Source organism: Gouania willdenowi (assembly GCF_900634775.1).
Source record: "Gouania willdenowi chromosome 24 unlocalized genomic scaffold, fGouWil2.1 scaffold_320_arrow_ctg1, whole genome shotgun sequence".
Taxonomy (NCBI): Eukaryota; Metazoa; Chordata; class Actinopteri; order Blenniiformes; family Gobiesocidae; genus Gouania; species Gouania willdenowi.
In genome coordinates, this window is record NW_021144848.1 from 2,619,236 (window position 1) to 2,638,479 (window position 19,244).

The window sequence follows — 19,244 nt, forward strand, 5'->3', positions numbered from 1 at the left end:
ACCCCTGACTTAAAGTATACTCATCATCAAAAAATATTAAAATACACAAAATTATTACAGAAATACATAGAAAGAACAGAAATGTTCAGAGCTACAGCAAAATATACAAAAAGAAAACAAAAACCACTCAAAAAGAGAACAGAAATATACAAAATGACTTATGTATACTGTACATACTGTATATACAGGAAGAACAAAAATAGACAAAATAACTACAAAAATACACAGGAATAGCAGAAAATACACACAAATGATTTTGAAAACAAACAAAACAACAAAAATACACAATTATAACTGAAGAAAATACAAAATTAAAATAACAATGCTCAAAATACTCAAACACAAAAGATGACTACAAAACACAAAATTACTTAAACACACAAGTGGACTTCAAAAATGATTAAGAAAAAAACAAAACAATAAAAATACACAAAATGACTCAAAAACATACAAAATAGAAAAAATATATAAACAAATATATACACAATTACAACAAAAAACAAACAAAACAAAAACTAAAATACACAATAATAACTGAAGAAAATGCAAAAGATGAGTACAAAAATGACAAAAAAAAACATGAAAAATTACAATAAAAACACACAAAATGACTCCAAAAACACAGAGAATGACTTCAAAAACCATACAAAAAATATATAACAAAGAACAAAAATAGAAAGAATTACAACAACAATACACATGAATAACAAAAAATGCACACAAATGACTCCCAACGCTCAAAACAAATGAGAAAATACACAGAATGACTCCAAAAACAAACTAAAATACACACAATTACTTAAACAGACAAGATGACATAAAAAATGATATTAAAAGTACACAAGATGACTCATAAAACAGATAAAAACACACAGAATTACTCTAAAAAAGCACAGTCTTTGTTCTTTCTTCTGTTATTGCTCCCAATCTGATGCTTCTACAATAAAATTACTGAAGGTTCTCAATTTTGATTCTATGTTATTGTTAATGTGTATCGTAGCACACTTTGAACACACTTCCTGTCACATGGGCAGAAGCTGGTCCCTGGTAAGATGGCGGCCAAAGTGGAGCCGTTCCCACTCCAGTGAGCAGTGCATGCTGGGTAAACGCTCTGTTACTCCCAACAGGAGACGGGACGCTCAGAGTTTGGGACGTGAAAGCTGCCGCGTGCCGATTGGCCATTCCTGCTCACAAGACTGAGATCCTCAGCTGTGATTGGTGCAAATATGACAAGGTAGTCACTGTTTTTCTTTCAATGGATCCTCCACTGTTTTTACAAATGTGGCCTAAAATCTTTGAAATGTAATTATTAGAAGATCTATGCCTAACAAAACTTATTATCATGCACCATATTCATACAGTGCGCTGACATGCTCTGGTGGCTGAAGTTAGCGAGTAAATCACGGACTGCTGAAGGACTCCCACCCAAAAGGACAGTCCATGATTTACTCATTAACTTCAGCTACCAGAGCGTGTCAGCGCACTGTTTAAGGGAGAGTAAAGGTCCCTAAGGAGAGCTCTTCTTCTCTGCTTCATTGTCTACGACCAAACCGCAGAGTGGGAACTATCTCCCCCCTTCGGTAACAGATTTTTTTTTGGGTCACAACTGTTTTTATTCTCTTTCAGCAAACAAGACGTTTAAATCATATTGGGTTCAATTATAATTGTAATTACGTAATTGATAATTAATTACAATTATGGTGTAATTGTGATCTTAAAAGTCTGTTGCTGTCGTAATTGAATTGTAATTGCGTTTAGATAATTGACTTTGTAATTGCCATGAAAATTCTATACAAAATGTAATTATAATTTATCGTAAAACAAGGAAACCGTATTACAGTTTTGTGAATGAGCTTTTATTGTGAAGTGCTTTGAGACTACTTTATAAATCAAGTCCATTTACTGTTCCATGTTACAGTTCTACACATATGTAGTTAACAATTATTCAAATATGTTTCATATCAAACTTTCACACATTTTACCATTAAAAAAAAATTAAATTTAGGAGCAAACTGACACAGGCTCAGACGCTCACACCAAAAATATTAAAACCTATATATTCATTGATTAGGAAGTTGAACAAGGTGACCAATAGATAGGTCATAAATTAGATTATAGATATTTGTTTTTAGTGTGTTTTAGGAAGAGGAAGTTCAACTTTTTTTTTCAGGCTCAGTAATTGTAGTTAACTCATTGAGTGCCATTCACGTCTCTAGACGTGAATTGAGTTTTTTGGCTGGGGTTGCTAGGAGACAGTGTGATGGAGCTCTCCGCTGAAGTTCCCACCAGCTCACAGCAGCGCACACTCGACCACAGCATGTGTGGAACTAAGTAGATTATTGAGAGTGTGGCGATGGTGAGAGAAAACAATTTTAAAAAAACGGGGCAAGCAGGGGGAGAGACTTGGAGGAATGCCAAAATACAGTAAGAAAACAAAGATAGATAGCAAAATATTAATAATGTTGTCATAAAAAGCCTGGTATCAGTGTTGTTTTTGTAGTTTTATAGAAGGAAACCAATGTTGAGGTGTCACTAAAGCAAAAAAAAAAATTAGCTTCAAAGTCACTAATAGGTTTTTTCATAAAAAGACGTTTTTCCCAACTTTTTGTCACAAACTGGTGATTTGTGTGAAACTTGCCTCTATTCAACTGTTAATTACAGAAGAACAAAACAAACTAGAACAAAGTAGAGACTTTAATCTTTCAGAATTTAGATTGTCATAGTATAAAATTTTCTGTGGGTCTTAAAAAATCAGTGAAAATGCTCTAAAACTGGCACTGAAAGAGTTAAATGTAATGGAACTGTAGTAATTGAGAACATAATTGTAACTGTCAATTGTCAGGAATCAGGCCCTCGAGGGGACAATGGTGCATTGTCAGTTGTCAAATGTAATTGATTGCTGATTGAAAGCGTAATTGTAATTGAAAAATGTAATTGACCCCAACCCTAATATCAGCATCTTTAACTTTTCCTGTTTTTTTAGAGCACCCAGAAGCAGTCATGTTGACTGATAAAGGGTGGGGAACCCTAGTCCTCAAAGGCCTTTTAGATGTACCAATGTGTTTTCATCGTGCTCTGCAAAAGCTGAACCAGTTATTCATTTGTTTCAGGAGTGTTGGAGCTCCTCACCCCTGAGCTTTATGATCTAAAAATCTGTTAAATGATCTAAAAATCTACTAAATAATATAAAAATCTGCTAAATAATCTAAAAAGCTGTTAAATTATCTGAAAATCTGTTAAATGATCTAAAAATCTGTTAAATGATCTAAAAAGCTGTTAAATAATCTAAAAATCTGCTAAATAATCTAAAAATCTGTTAAATTATCTAAAAAGCTGTTAAATAATCTAAAAAGATGTTAAATAATTTAAAAATCTGTTAAATTATCTAAAAAGCTGTTAAATTATCTAAAAAGCTATTAAATGATCTAAAAATCAGGCTGAATGTTTCACTCCAATAGAAAACAATGGGATGTTTACAGGCAGTGGGGCCGTGTGACATCATCAATCACATGATTTTAAGATGGAGGAACAAAGGCTTTAAAACTGTAAAGTAGTCCTATTTTTATGGTGCATAATAATGTGTTTTGTTAGACATAATAATAAGTACCTTTAGAAGATTTTAGGCTAAACTTGTAACTATTTTTAGAAGGTGATGGTTGGTTTCAGAGTCAGGTCACTAATTAAACTCTGCTATTAGAGTCTCTGATGTCACTTCCTGTGCTTGTGTAAAGAACATGGTGGCCACGGGCTCAGTGGACTGCAGCGTGTGCGTGTGGGATCTGAGGAATGTCCGACAGCCAATCAGTACGCTGCTAGGACACACCTACGCCGTCCGCAGGGTCAAGGTACGCAATTCCTTAATTCCAATTCCCAGTTTACCCATTCCCGTTTCCTCAGACACTGATTTTTGGCAAGTAATAGTGTGTAAATGTGGGGTTTTGTCCCTAAACATGCATGTTTATGTGTCATAATAATGCTTTTCAATAATAATAAATAGTTCAGGTTACTTTTCCCGTTTTTAGAACGCTTGTTTTATTATCGGAGGCTCTAAATGGGCTGGAGATCATTCCATGCCTGACAACAGCTCTGTGGTTTCACAGCAAGTGAGTGTGGGAATGTGTCCAAAGGGAAGAGTAGAGCGTGCTGACAGCGTCAAAACACCCACTTCAATGGAGTTAATAGGGCAGCACACACACACACACACACACACACACAAAAGACACATACAGTTTTATCTCCAAATACAACCCTGTTTTTCCACATTAGTTTCAGCAAATTTCATTTCACACACGCTGACGTTACAGTCACAAACACACACCCACACACACATAACAGAAGCCAATGAAACATCCTGAACCCGTTGAAACGCGTGTCTTGAGGAATTTGAAGATGCTGAGCTTTGAGCTAATTGAGCCTCATCGCCATAGGTGTTAAGGTTCCACTGGTGATCATGTTATATTGTGACGACGAAAATGACGAACAGTCGGTTCCATTAACGTCAGACTGAGCGACAGCATTAAAGCGTCACTACTTATAATGATCACCACTGCAGCCGATACACCGACAGGTCAAGCGTTTCATTCAGGTGTCGACGTTGATGGTTTTTAAAAAAAAAAAAGAAAAAAATTGTGTCCTCACAGCATGAGTTATGACTCCACACACACACACACACACACACACACACACACACACACACACACACACACACACACACACACACACACACACACACACACACACACACACAGGGATTTTTCAAACGATTTGATCCCATTTTTGCTTATTTTTACCCTTTTTCTGCAACTCCACCAAACTTTTCATATTTTTGTTTTGTTTCCCACTTTGTTTTTATAATCTGGATAAAAATGGTTTCGATAAGTTCACTGAAATCCACTGTAGCACCATCTCATTTTACTACGCCAGTGACTTTCAGAATAAAAGGCCTCACTATAGACCTTTATTCTAGAACATTTTTGGTCACTTTTTACCCATTTTATTACTAATCAAAACAAGGATTTACATCTTTAAGATGACTATGTACTATGGCCCAAATAATAATACACTTTTTTGAACAATTTGAACCAATTTTTGCTCATTTTTCTGCAACTACACCAATCTTGCCATATTTTTTTTAACCTATTTTCATCACTTTTTCTTGCCATATTTTTGCTCCGTTTAATGTATTTTTGCTACGTTACTCTCATTTCTGACACGTCTACATCACATTTAATACCTTTTCTGCACATTTTTTCCATGTTCAGCACTTATAAACCCTTTCCATCTAATGTCACATATGTTGACCCATTATTGTCACTTTTAAACTCTTTTCACTATATTTCATGATTATTTTTGCCAATTTAACCACATTCACAATTTTTCATGCCCATTATTTGCCAGTTTAAACTAATACTAACTACTTTTTCTGATTAAAGCAATGATTTCTATCTTTAAGATGACTATGTACTATGGAGAAAGTAATAATAAACTTCCTGGATAAAAGTGTATATATTATTCAGATAAATACATAATCATAATGATAGTATCATCAGTGGAGTTTCTCCACAGGCTGTCGTCAGAATTTGCAGATTTTCAGCTGCTGAAATAGAGCCAATAAAAACCTAAAGACCTTCACATTATTGATTCAGCTGTTTTTTTAATACAGTAGAAAAACACTCAAACAACATTAGGTTCAAAATACTGATTGATTTTCCAGAAAAAACTGCCAATGATGCACTTCTTGTTTTCTACTGAATCACCCAAACTGCTGAGTCGTGATTGCTATGGCCATTAAAAAAAAAAAAACAGCAGAAAAGATCCAAAACGATTTCCCACAGCCTAAAACTGTATCAAGACGTACGGACAATTTTCTGTGCTCCTTGTCACTGAGGGGGTGGGGCTTCACTGTCACTCTGCCAAAGGGAATATGTGATGTTTCTGTACACGGGTTGCCAGATATTCTGATTGTGTGCGTTTGTTTCCTTGCAGTTTTCTCCGTTCAGTCGGACGGTTTTAGCGTCCTGCTCGTACGACTTCACCGTCAGGTAAGAGCGTTTCTGCTGTAAAGAGAAAACATAACGTTTCCCACTTGCTTTTAATAATCTGGATAAAAACGGTTTCCCTGAAACCCACTGTAGCACCATCTCATTTTACTACTCCAGTGACTTTCAGAATAAAAGGCCTCACCTTTATTCTAGAACAGCCTGTAATGACTTTTTATCTCATATTCAAAAACTTTGTGTCTCATTATTATGACTTTCATCTTACATTTCTGACATGTGATTTGTGTCAATTTTCTTTCTCATTAATGTTACTTTTTGTCTCATGAATATGAAATATTATACAATTTTTTTTGCATCCCCCACATGTAACTTTTTTTGTTTCAAAAACAGTTTTTTTAATTAATTTTTAGAACATAACACACATAGCATAGGTTAAAAAATAACACAATGCCCATTTAGAAGAAATAACAAACCATTATTAATATGTATAACATACAACATGAATGGTCCTCATACACATTATGTCTGTCCTTCAACACATACATGATCTTCTTTAGTGGGAGGGTCTGTTCTCTCCACTGATCCACAGCAGGTCCATAACTCTTTTATAGTGAAATACATCTCTAAGCATTCAACAGGTTCATATTTATTTTAAAAAATCACTTTTTGTTTATGTATATTTCTCTGGGAATAAACCAAATAACAATAGTTTTTGGTCCAATAAAATTATTTTTTCAACATCACCTCTTATTCCTTCCCATTGTTCCTCTACAGTCAGTACATTTTGGACGTACATCTGGAATGTTATTATATCTATGAAGATACATACATTTGCATCCACCATTTGAACTGAATTAATCTGAGGCGTACATTAATAGATATGTACTGTATCTCCACTCAGATCAATCTAATGATAAATCTTGTTTTCTAAGCTGTGAATCTACCATATGAATCTTCAGAATCATAACATTGTATAAATGTTATATTATTTTTCTTTCCACTATCTTTTCTATCGTTTCTAAGTTTAGATCATTTTGCTTTGAAATCCTTTATTTATTTAAAAATATATTTATTTCTTCTGATTGTGTAGTGCAAATGTAACTTTTTATCTCATATTTACAGCTTTAGTATCTCATTACTATGACTTTTATTTAATAATTATAACTTTTTTCGACAGTTATGATGTTTATATCTCATTATTACTACCTTTGTATCTCATTATTATGACTTTTTTCACACATTTGACTAATATTTTTTCTCATTATAATGACTTTTTATCTCATAAATGACATTTGATGCATAAGTAATTATGACATTCAGCCTTATAAGTATGACTTTTATATTTTATTACTATGACTTTTATCTAATAATTTAAACTTTTCTGACTTTTGTTTCGCATAATTACGACATTTGAATCTCAGTAATTGATGAATACAACCTATGTATCTTGTATTTACAACTTTGTTACCCATTATTTTGACTTTTTTTACTCACCTTTACAACTTTTAAATTATGTGGGTTCCTTCTCATTATTATGACTTTTTATTTCATAGTTATGACATTCAACCGCATAAGTATGACTTTTATATTTTATTACTGACTTTCATTTGATCATTTTAAATACCCTCATTTGACTTTTGTATCTCGTAACTTCGACATTTGATTTCGTGATTTCATGATCTTGTAATAATGACTTTGTTACCCATTAATTTGACTTTTTCTACTCAACTTTTACATTACATATATTTTCTTTCTCATTATTATGACTTATCTCATGAAGATGAGTTTTAAACTCATAAGAAAGTCTCACAATTACTCATAGTTTATGACTTATGACTTTTGTGTCTCATGAATGTACCTCTTCTCATAATTATGTGTTGCCGTGGGGATCTGTTTAGTTTCATATTGCGGTTGAAGCATCTTTTGTGTAAGTTTAAAGTGTGGAAGCTGTGGGATGTGTAGGACGACCTTGTTTCCTGTGGTTTATCGTCCACAGTGACTGACGGATGTCTCACTGTGAGGATAATGACAGATCAATTTATGTCATAAAATCGACAATTTCAAGGTCGACTGCTCGTGTTTCTCATCAGATTTCAGCCGTTTTCAGCCAATAATACCTCGTTTCCAGTGTTAAAAATTGCTGATGAATTCATTTTCATCAGCGTGTCATTCGTTTGGAGAAGTCAAACGGAGGTTGACCTCGGTCAAAAGATCAATCAATCTCCACTTCTGGAGCACTGGTTATTTCTTTTCTTTTCTTTTTACTTTGCACATGCTGTCGGAGGTCAACACTACATGTAGCGCAATCTTAGGGTAAGAAACACTTTATTAAAGGGAGGATCTAAAAATACAGGGCAGTGTTACACCTATGGGAGGAGGAAGGGAACAGGGAAGAGGGAGTCAGGGTAGGACAATGGAAGGGGTGGGGAAGAGTCGACTGTTTTAGGATGAGAGTGAGATGTGATGTTATAATTGTGTATATTGTGTTCATTGTGATGTGTATCAGTTCAGGCCAGATGACACAGCACCCAGTATAATGGTGGTGGTTATTAGGGCTGGGCGATATGGACCAAAACTCAATATTTTTTCTCAAAATGGCGATATACGATATAAATCGCCGTATTTTTAACTCAAAGTCTGACCAAAAAGACAATTCTGAGTTAAATTTGCTGATGAAAAATGCTACACAGACACATTTATTAAAGCTGGGGTACTCAAATTATTTTCTTTATTTAAAAAAAAAACCTTATTAGCATCATATAGTATATATCGTAAAAGTAATAATTTCTGAAAAAATCGTACATCTGCGTGCTGTCTGTGCCTTATAATGAAGTATTTTAGTTAATAAAACCCCAGAAGACAAAGTCTTAGCGATCACTCCCTCCAGATCCAATCACAGGATTTAGAGAAAGGAGGGGTGAGCAGAGCCCACGAAGGAGCCTCCTCATTGGCTGCTACGATATATAGTGAAGCGTGTGCACGGTGCAAACTTGTTTGGATGCACAAGTGTCTGTTTTCCTTCTAGTCAGGTCATCTAATGTTCCATTTGACTTTATTTTCTGAGCATCCTTTAGCGTAGCGACGTGTTTTAACGCTAGTGCACGCTCAGGTTTCATACGGGATTTCTTGCACCTCTAGAGAGGAGGAGATGATCAGAGTGGGGGACAGGATTTACCTCAAGAATCAGGTAGTGCAGCTGCACAAAATGAGCCACTTTAGTCTTTTATCCGCGGGGTCTTAAAAAGTTTTAAGTCCAGTCATTTGAATTTAAAGCCTTAATATGTTTAAAATTCTCCTAAAATCTCATAAAAGGTCTAAAATACGATTTTGAAAGGTCTTAAAAATCTGTTTCTTTTATTTAAAACATGCATAAACTTCAATCTCACTTTTAAATGTCTCGATTTTTGAGGATGTTATAACAAAACTACAAAACAGAAGTACAGTAGCTACCTGTGCTGCCCAGTGAGAAATTATAAATCATACATTCATCAGACACTTCCATCTTTACCTGAGGCCCCCTGCAGCCCTTTAGCTGCCCTCGATGCTGCCTGTGTGCATCCTCTGCTTACATAACGTAATCAACATATTTAAGCTCTGAGGAGTGCGTACAGTACAGACACTTTTATATGTTTTTAAAGCTGATTTGATTGTGCACATTGTGTGATTTATGCTGCTTATTTAAGTTTTGTTTAAAAGTCTTTATTTTTACTGAATTAGCTTTTGTGTTAGATCAGATTAAATTAGCTGAGCAAGCTAATATTATAGTTATGTTATATATATTTATTTCTTTTATAATATGACTACTGGTGGATTTGATATATTGATTTGATACATTTGTTTGGTTACTTTAATGAATGGATACAGACACATATATATTGTTAAAAAGTATGTAACAGCCACAAAGTGAGGAAATGAAAAAAAGATGTATAAAAAATTGTGATAATCATTAATATCGTAATGATCGTTGATGAATCGAATTGTAGCACCCTGAATCGAAATGGAATCGTGAGGTCCCTTAGATGGCACACCCCTAAAAGTAAGATTAAAAAACAACTTTAGCTTTAGCTTCACTAATTTTGGCCTTCAAAGGGTTAAACATTTCTACACTTTACACACCGGCGGCACTCGTTTGCATGCCACGCCCCCTATGTATGGTATGTAATCAGGCTTGATCCAGTTTCTCCTCCTAGAGAGAGAGAGAGAGAGAGAGAGAGAGAGAGAGAGAGAGTGTCGTCCTGTCAAAACCTGTGTTTTATTGTCCTATTGATCTTGGCTTTCATTGGCTTAAATACACCAGGCTAGTATTGATTAGAGTATTGATTTCATTACAGGCCGTCGTCGTCGTCGTCGTCATCGTCATCATCATCAACACACAAAACAAAAACACACAAAACGACAACAAAAACACAAAAAATTATTGCAAAATCCTCAAAATTACATAGAAAATCCTCACAAAATGACAGAAAAATGCACAAACTGACAACTAGAACACACAATTACAGCAAAATACACAAAATGACTCCAAAAAACACAAATTGTAAATACACAAAACATACAAAATAAAAGCAAAACTTCCAAAATGACATGAAAAACTTTACAAAATGATATAAAAATGCACAAACTGACAACTAGAACACACAAAATGAAAACAAAATACACTAACTGTCAGATAAATATACAAAATTACTGAAAAACATACAAAATAAAACCAAATATATACAAAATAACAAAAATACACAAATAGACACCCCCCCCCCCAAAAAAACACAAAATGTCAATAAGATACACCAAATTACTCCAATAAGACACAAAATAAATGCAAAATGACTCCAAAATTACAAAAAAACACAAATTGTCAGTTAAACATACAAAATGACAGCAAAAATACACAAATAGATACACCCCAAAAAACACAAAATGTCAATAAATTACACAATTACCCCAATAACACACAAAACAAATGCAAAACCTACAAAATTCTTAAATTGACAACTCAAACACACAAAATGACAACAAAACACACAAAAGTAGCTGTACAAAAAATAACTTAAATAGCTTACTTAAAGCTGCTATCCAGAGTTTCCGGTAGAAAGTACAGGGATTTGTATCGTGTAAATGAAGTACGCGAGTAAAGTACAGGTGAAGTAGATTAAGAGTGTTTTTAATGGGAAGTGTGCGTTTCCACGGTGATGAAAGCAGTGAGGTTTGCCCTGAGGATCTCATCAGGAAAGCGTGTCATTGCTTTCATTTCATCTCGTCTCTCATGTTAGTCATGATAAGTTCTTCTGAGACTTCGTCTCACTTTATCTTCTTCATCCTCGTCGTTATCTTTGCGTTCTTATTTGCCTTTTTCTTCACCTTCCTCTTCTTTGTTGTCTTTGTCATCTTCACCCTTTACTTTGTCGTCGTCGTCTTTTCTCGTTTTTGTCCGTCTGTGTGTCGTCTCTTGTCTTCTTTTTTGTTGTTGTTTTCTTCTTCTGAAGCCTGGTATACATTGTGTGATTTTTAGACCATTTTGAGCCGATCGTGCGTCTATTTTGTGGGATTGTGCGAATGTCTGTAGTATACATGGTGTAGTATACATGGTGTAGTATACATGGTGTAGTGTACATGGTGTAGTGTACATGGTGTAGTATACATGGTGTAGTATACACGGTGTAGTGTACACGGTGTAGTGTACACGGTGTAGTGTACACGGTGTAGTATACATGGTGTACTATACATGGTGTAGTGTACACGGTGTAGTGTACATGGTGTAGTGTACATGGTGTAGTGTACATGGTGTAGTATACATGGTGTAGTGTACATGGTGTAGTATACATGGTGTAGTGTACATGGTGTAGTGTACATGGTGTAGTGTACATGGTGTAGTATACATGGTGTCGTATACATGGTGTCGTGTACATGGTGTAGTGTACATGGTGTAGTGTACATGGTGTAGTGTACATGGTGTAGTATACATGGTGTAGTGTACATGGTGTAGTGTACATGGTGTAGTATACATGGTGTAGTGTACATGGTGTAGTGTACATGGTGTAGTGTACATGGTGTAGTGCACATGGTGTAGTATACATGGTGTAGTATACATGGTGTAGTGTACATGGTGTAGTATACATGGTGTATTGTACATGGTGTAGTGTACATGGTGTAGTGTACATGGTGTAGTGTACATGGTGTAGTATACATGGTGTATTGTACATGGTGTATTGTACATGGTGTAGTGTACATGGTGTAGTATACATGGTGTATTGTACATGGTGTAGTGTACATGGTGTAGTGTACATGGTGTAGTGTACATGGTGTAGTATACATGGTGTATTGTACATGGTGTAGTATACATGGTGTAGTGTACATGGTGTAGTGTACATGGTGTAGTATACATGGTGTAGTGTACATGGTGTAGTGTACATGGTGTAGTGTACATGGTGTAGTGTACATGGTGTAGTCTATTTTCCTTATCTTCTTTTTCTCAGTATTTCTATGTTGTCATTTTCTACTTTTTTTTCTTCTTTGTGGATTTCCTCATCATCGCATCTTTGTCTTTTCTGTCGTTGTCTTCTGCTGCTTCTTCTTCTTCTTCTTCTTCTTATTCTTAGTCTTCATCGTCATCTTCTTCTTCTTTTTCATGTCCTACTTTTTCTTTTTCTTTGTCATCTTTATTGTCCTTTATTTTCTTCATTTCCTTGTCATCATCTTCTTTTTTGTTGTTGTCATGATCGCTGCATTCTTCCAAGTCATCATCAATTCATCAATCTGAACAGAGTTGATTGATTAAAGGGTTGATTAATATAGATGTTGACATGATTATTGGACATTGTGTGTGTGTGTGTGTGTGTGTGTGTGTGTGTGTGTGTGTGTGTGTGTGTGTGTGTGTTTGTTTGAGCTTTAGCAGTAATTTCCTCTCTAGAATAAACTCACGGGTGACTTGAGGTCTCTCTCTTTACATTTCCTCCTCCTCTGCTGTCACTTCATCCTCTTATCGCCCTCGTTCTCTGGGTTTTCCAGCTTTTATTTGCCTCGTGTTTTGTGCGTGTGCGGTGACTTAATGAGCGTCGGCGCTGGCAGGTGAACGCACGGCGCACAAAGCAGCAGAAATAATTACTGAGAGCAACAAAAGAACAGCCTCGTTTGAGCAAATAACAGGGTGTGTTTGTCTTAGTGGGTTAGTCATCTGTAACACACACACACACACACACACATCTTCTCAACCTGTAATCTGAGTTTGACGCAGGCTCCTCCCACAAACACACACCTCCAGTGTTCCTACATCATAGTTATCATTGCACACCCACACACACTGTATTTCCTCTTCCTTCCTTTCTCACATTCTGCATTCCTTCATTTCTTTCTTTCCTTCCTTTCTTTCTTCCTTCACTTCCTTTTCTCCTTCCTACTTTCTTTCCTTCCCTACGGCTCAAAACAATGGGCGACAGGGCCTTTGAAGCCGCTGCCCCCCGCCTGTGGAACGCCCTCCCAGACCACCTCAGGGCCCACAAATGATGGACATTTTTAAGAAAAACCTAAATATCATCTTTTTACAGAAACTTGTTTTAACAGTTAATGCGTCTTTTAATATATGTTGTGTTGTATTGTTTTAATCCTGTAGCACTTTGAGGCTTGGCATTAAATGTAAAGTTCATTACAAATAAAATGTATTATTATTATTATTATTATTATTATTATTATTATTATTATTATAATTATTATTATTATTATTATTATTAATAATAATAATAATAATAATAATAATAATAATAATAATAATAATAATAATTATTATTATTATTATTCCTTCTTTATTTCCTTCCTTCCTTGTCTATCAGTCTATCTCTGTATATCATGTTTCCTTCTTTCTGTTTTTTTTCATTACATTCAGATGTGTTTTTTTTTTATAAAGTTGTAAAACTAACTGAAGTGTGTCTTTGCAGAGAGTGTGAACAGGCACACACACACACACACACACACACACACACACACACACACACACACACACACTGAGCGATCGGTGTCTGGGGACTTTCACTAGTATTATGTATTGACAGAGTGAGTTGTTGGTGTAAATCACTCCTCACTTTGTGCGTCTGTGTGTGTGTGTGTGTGTGTGTGTGTGTGTGTGTGTGTGTGTGTGTGTGTGTGTGTGTGTGTGTGTGTGTGTGTGTGTAAATATGGGCTCTAATGGAGCTCAATGGGAGCTGCTGTGTTCTCTCTGAGGATGATTTAATTACATTTGCAAAGTGGATGAGTCTGGACCGACCGTTTGCTGCGTCAGGGTTTTAACCCACACACACACACACACACACACACACACACACACACACACACACACACACACACACACACACACACACACACACACACACACACACACACACACACACACACACACACACACACACACACACACACAGCCGTCTTTCATTAGCCTGATTGGCCGCGGCGGCCTGAGGGCAGTGTTTTATTGGCGTTCTCCTTTACTTCTTTACTTCTCATAAACTCATTTCACAGATTGCCTCTTTCTCTTCATCTCTTCATCTTCGCTCCTTCAGGCACGTCGTTCCCGCCCATCAACCTCTGCGTCTGATAGGCTTCTGTAATCGTGTTAGACGTTAATGATTGGGGGAACAAGGAGCTCCTCCTGCTCCTCGTCACACAGGTGAAAATCTGTCCCATCAACATGAGTTTGTATCATTGATCGTCATCATGTCCCAGGAAGTCGGTAAAATAGGGTGACCATAGTTTGATTTCCAATAAAGAGGAAATTTAGGTTGACCTCAGCATACTCACAGTACTCAACCTTTTCTTAAATCTACTATTTATCTATAAATACAAGGAAGGTCTGTGTGTGTGCGTGTGGAGCGCATATTTACATGAAGCACTGTCTGATTGACCTGAAATGTCGTACACAGCCTGTACATGGCCAGAAGGTGTGCATCTATTACTTTTCACTATTTTGGTGATTATGTTTAAAAACGTTTATTTTATTTTGAAATCAACGCAGGTTAGACCGGAGAGGGGGGAGGGGCGACTGATATTACTATTACTATTATAACGTACAGGGAAAGAGCTTAAACATGGGACTTGCTGTTTCGTTAAGTTCATTTTTGTTTTGTTGTCTTTCGTTAGCTCGATCTGGCCAAAACTGTGGCACAGTCAAACAGCGCACACGAAGAATCACCTGGTGCTGTCTCCGGATATTCTCTGGCTCTGCACTGAAACGCACATGCTCGCAAAGTCTGCGTAACTTTTGTATTTAGTGTTTGAACTAGGGATCGGCCAATATGGGTTTTTTAGGGCCGATGCCGATTTTTTTTTTTAAACAGCCTTAGCCGATGAGGTGCTAGCTGCTACAAGTTTTAGCATTGAGGTGCTAGCTGCTACAAGTTTTAGCATTGAGGTGCTAGTTGCTACATCTTTAGCATTGAGATGTTAGCTGCTACATGTTTAGCATTGAGGTGCTAGCTGCTACATGTTAGCATTGAGGTGCTAGCTGAGGCTAGCAGAGCTACACTGATCCACAAACTCTAACAATTTCCACACAACTGGGCTTTAGTTTTTCATCTGGGGTTTTTTAGGCTAGGCTACCGGACTCAAAACGCCACTCATTTTGTTCTTATTGTTCTTCTTCTTCCCTGGGACCCATTTTTCAAATGACTACTCCTCCGTTAGTTCTCGTTAGATCGGAATGCAGTTTGGTATGTATACTCTATGAATGAATGATGAGACACTCGGAGCCCTTTTTTTGAAATTGGGTTGGGGGGCCCACCCCTCATTTCCGGCAATTTCCAAATTTATGGGCACATAGTCGTGTGATATATCATTTAAAGATAATTCGATGCAGTTTACGATTATGCCTCGCGCCGGGCCCTAATCAAATTGGTAATCAATAGGCAATTTCCTTTAAAGTTGTTTTCTCATTTATTTGTGAGTCAAATATTGTGACAGTTGGTGTTACCGAATCATTGACACGTACTAATATATGAATGGAGCATATTACTCCGTATGTGCCACGGGGGGACCCATTCTTTAAATGACTACTCCTCTGTTGAATTGGGCTGTAATTTGACATGGACATTCTATGAGTGGATGTCAAGAGCCTCTCAAAGACCTTTTTGGAAGGGGTGGACGGGGGCCCACCCCCTTTTCCGGTAATTTCAAAATTTTTTGGAACATAGTCTTGTGATATATTGTTTCAAAGGCAATTCCACGTAGATTCCGATTTTACGTCGCACAATTTCATTTGTTTCACTGTGAATTCTTGGGAAGGTGATACGTGCTATTCGACCGTAGTTCATCAGAACTCGTGAAATGAGAGAGATTCCACACTGATTGGGGTGTAAAAAAAAAATGTATTTCTTTATGTTTAGTTAAAGCAGAACTGTCACTTTTTCATCTTAATAAATCCTTCTCGTAGTCCTTCTGAGGGTAATACAAGTATTTATGGGGTGATTGGGGGGTTTTTCATCCCCCCTGCTGTCTTTGGCCAGAAAACGCTTGCAACTTTCCCTGCCTCCGGACCGGTACCAGTCTCACAGCTCTGTTCTTGTTCTCACGACAACATGTACTGCTTTACGACAGCCCAATACACACTAAAGATGTGTTCACACCGAACTTGACTTTAGCGACTGCAGTCACTTCAATCACCAGTGATGAGTCGCTCTAGTAACATTATAACAGGGAACAATTGTGTCTGTATGTGTGTGTGTGTCTGCGCAGCCAGCGCCGCTTTTATGGTATAAATGATCAACTTACGGAGTTACTAAAGAATGAATTCACTCAGAATGTATACACTTATTCAAGATGGCCCCGGTACCTTTAGGAAGCCTCCCGCTGACCGTCTGACTGTAGCGGGAGGGAAGAGCTGCTGCCTCGGGTGTGCGGAGTGTTTACAACAGTAACATAACCAAAAGGGACTGTTAGCGGTAGCGCTAAGCACAAGTTACTTAGTTCTGCTTTGAAGTGTAGATTAATTTACTAAAATGGCAGCTTAATTATTTCCAGGTTCTGGGATGTGAGCAAAGAGCAGCCTCTCCTGGACACCGTGGAGCATCACTCAGAGTTCGTCTGTGGTCTGGACTTCAACCTGCACGTCCCCAACCAGGTAATTAGACACCTGTCTCCTCTCCTGCTCTAATGGATCCTCCGTCCCTGATGGGGGCGCTGTCACTGTACTGTATCTTGTGTTTTGTTGTGTATGATGTTGTGTCTTCCTCAGACTGTGAAAGGCGTGTTTGGTGAAACTTGATCAGTGTTGTGTTTTGATGACCTAAGCGATGATGTCACAAAGTGTTGTGTAGGCCACATTGTTATTGATGTTTGATCTAGAAGTTAGCAGGCGGAAAATTAACTTCAGCCCGGCGTGTAAATGTCCACTGATCCGTCTCTCTCCCTATCCAACCTCCCTGTGCGCTCTTGTTTATTACTCTGTCGGCACACCAGCGTTAACGCACACAGTGGCACACAGTGACACACCGACTTGCGCACTGATGTGTTGTGTTCATAAGCAGCAAATTGCAAAGGCCAACAGTGTCAGACTATGTCTCCCAGATGGCGATTTTAGCTGCACACGCTCAAACACAAACACAAGCACAACAACACCAGCACGACAACACCAGGACGACAACACCAGCACGACAACTACAGCACAACAACACCAGCACGACAACACCAGCACAACAACACCAGCACAACAACACCAGCACGACAACACCAGCACGACAACACCAGCACGACAACACCAGCACGACATCACCAGCACGACAACACCAGCACGACAACACCAGCACAACAACACCAGCACAACAACACCAGCACAACAACACAAATAGGATGTTAAATGAATATCAGTGTCTACACTCAGTATCAGAGAGGGGTATCTGTCCATGCAGCGAGTTGTCTGGTCTGAAATTACAACAAAGATGTCTATTAGGAAGGGAAAAAATCACACTGAATTAAAAAACACCCGTTACAGTAACAAAAAAACACACAAAAAATCTGTTATGACAAGAAACATCCGTTCCCAAAAATATCCGATACGAAAAAATTGTCCATTACAATAGAAGAGTTCCTTACGACAAAACATGTCTATTGTGGCAACAAAAAATGTCCAGTTCAACAAAAAAAGTTTGTTCCAATAAAAACCTCATCACTATAAAATAATGTCATTACAATAAAAGTGTCTGTTTACAACAACAAAATGTTCAGTATGACGATGTTTGTTACGATAAAAACCTGTTAAGACAAAAAAAAGTCTCTTAGGATAAAAACTGTCCTTTACATCAAAAAAATGCCCATTATAATTAAAATAAAAACATTGCTCATTACAACTAAAATTTCTGTTTTGACAAAAAAAATCCTTTCGAAGAAAAGCTTCTGTTACGTTAAATACTTCCATCTACCTATAAAAGCAAGAAAGGTCTGTATGGGTGCGTGTGTGTGTGTGTGTGTGTGCGCATGTGTGTGTTTGTGGAGCAAATATCTCCCCTTCGTGACATCTGTTCGACCTGAAACTTTGTCAATAACTTCCACAAGTGTGTGCATCCGTTATTTTGGAGTAATTTGGTGTTGCGAAACGTTCATTTTAATTTTAAGATTTCGGCTCCCTCTTGGTATTGAGCGTGGTCCTTCCGGTTCCGGTTCCGGTTCATGACGTCGCTGTGTCGCTGTTTGTTTGGGTTTAAAAAAGTACTGCTTTGTACTGATAAAAGTTATTTAAGTTAATATTTCATGGTTATTTAAAATTATTCCCGTGACCGCAAACTTCCTATGAATCACAGGTCACGGACTCCACTTCCTCCTCCGTCTCCATTTCTGTGCCAAGCTATCGTCAGCGTCTCAAACATGGAGCGAATTTCTCCCCAACGCTGTGTCTATTTTACCTAAAACTTTATGAACAGCTTGCACTTAGCCCGAGTGTGTGCATCTGTCATTCTGGACTTATTTGGTGATTTCAAAATGTTTATTTTCATGTTTGTTTGACCGTTTGCTGTTTAGACCCGACGGACGGGACCCGGAAGTTATTGACGGGCAATGGCCGCGGCTGTGTTGAAAGCAAACAGCGAAAAATGCACATTTCTCCTCAGATACGGCATTATAAACGCTGATATTTTCACCACGTGCCATATAACCAAATGCACACCTTGGATGTACATGCTGAACGCACACAGAGCCGTTTAGAGAGAGAGTTCCTGGAAGTTTCAAATTGTTCCCAGAAGTTGTTGGGGGCTATTGATATCACTGGACGCAAGA

The 19,244-nt window shown here is 37.3% G+C and overlaps 1 protein-coding gene across 1 annotated transcript in view; it reads left to right on the forward strand.

Annotated features, from left to right (window-relative positions):
* pex7 (peroxisomal biogenesis factor 7) overlaps positions 1-19,244 on the forward strand; it is a 49,315-nt gene that overhangs the window by 25,176 nt on the left and 4,895 nt on the right. Inside the window, exons 7-10 of the mRNA XM_028440558.1 lie at positions 1,128-1,234; positions 3,732-3,845; positions 5,986-6,041; positions 16,998-17,097. Coding sequence (XP_028296359.1) covers positions 1,128-1,234; positions 3,732-3,845; positions 5,986-6,041; positions 16,998-17,097 — 377 coding nt within the window. The remainder of the gene's footprint in view (positions 1-1,127; positions 1,235-3,731; positions 3,846-5,985; positions 6,042-16,997; positions 17,098-19,244) is intronic.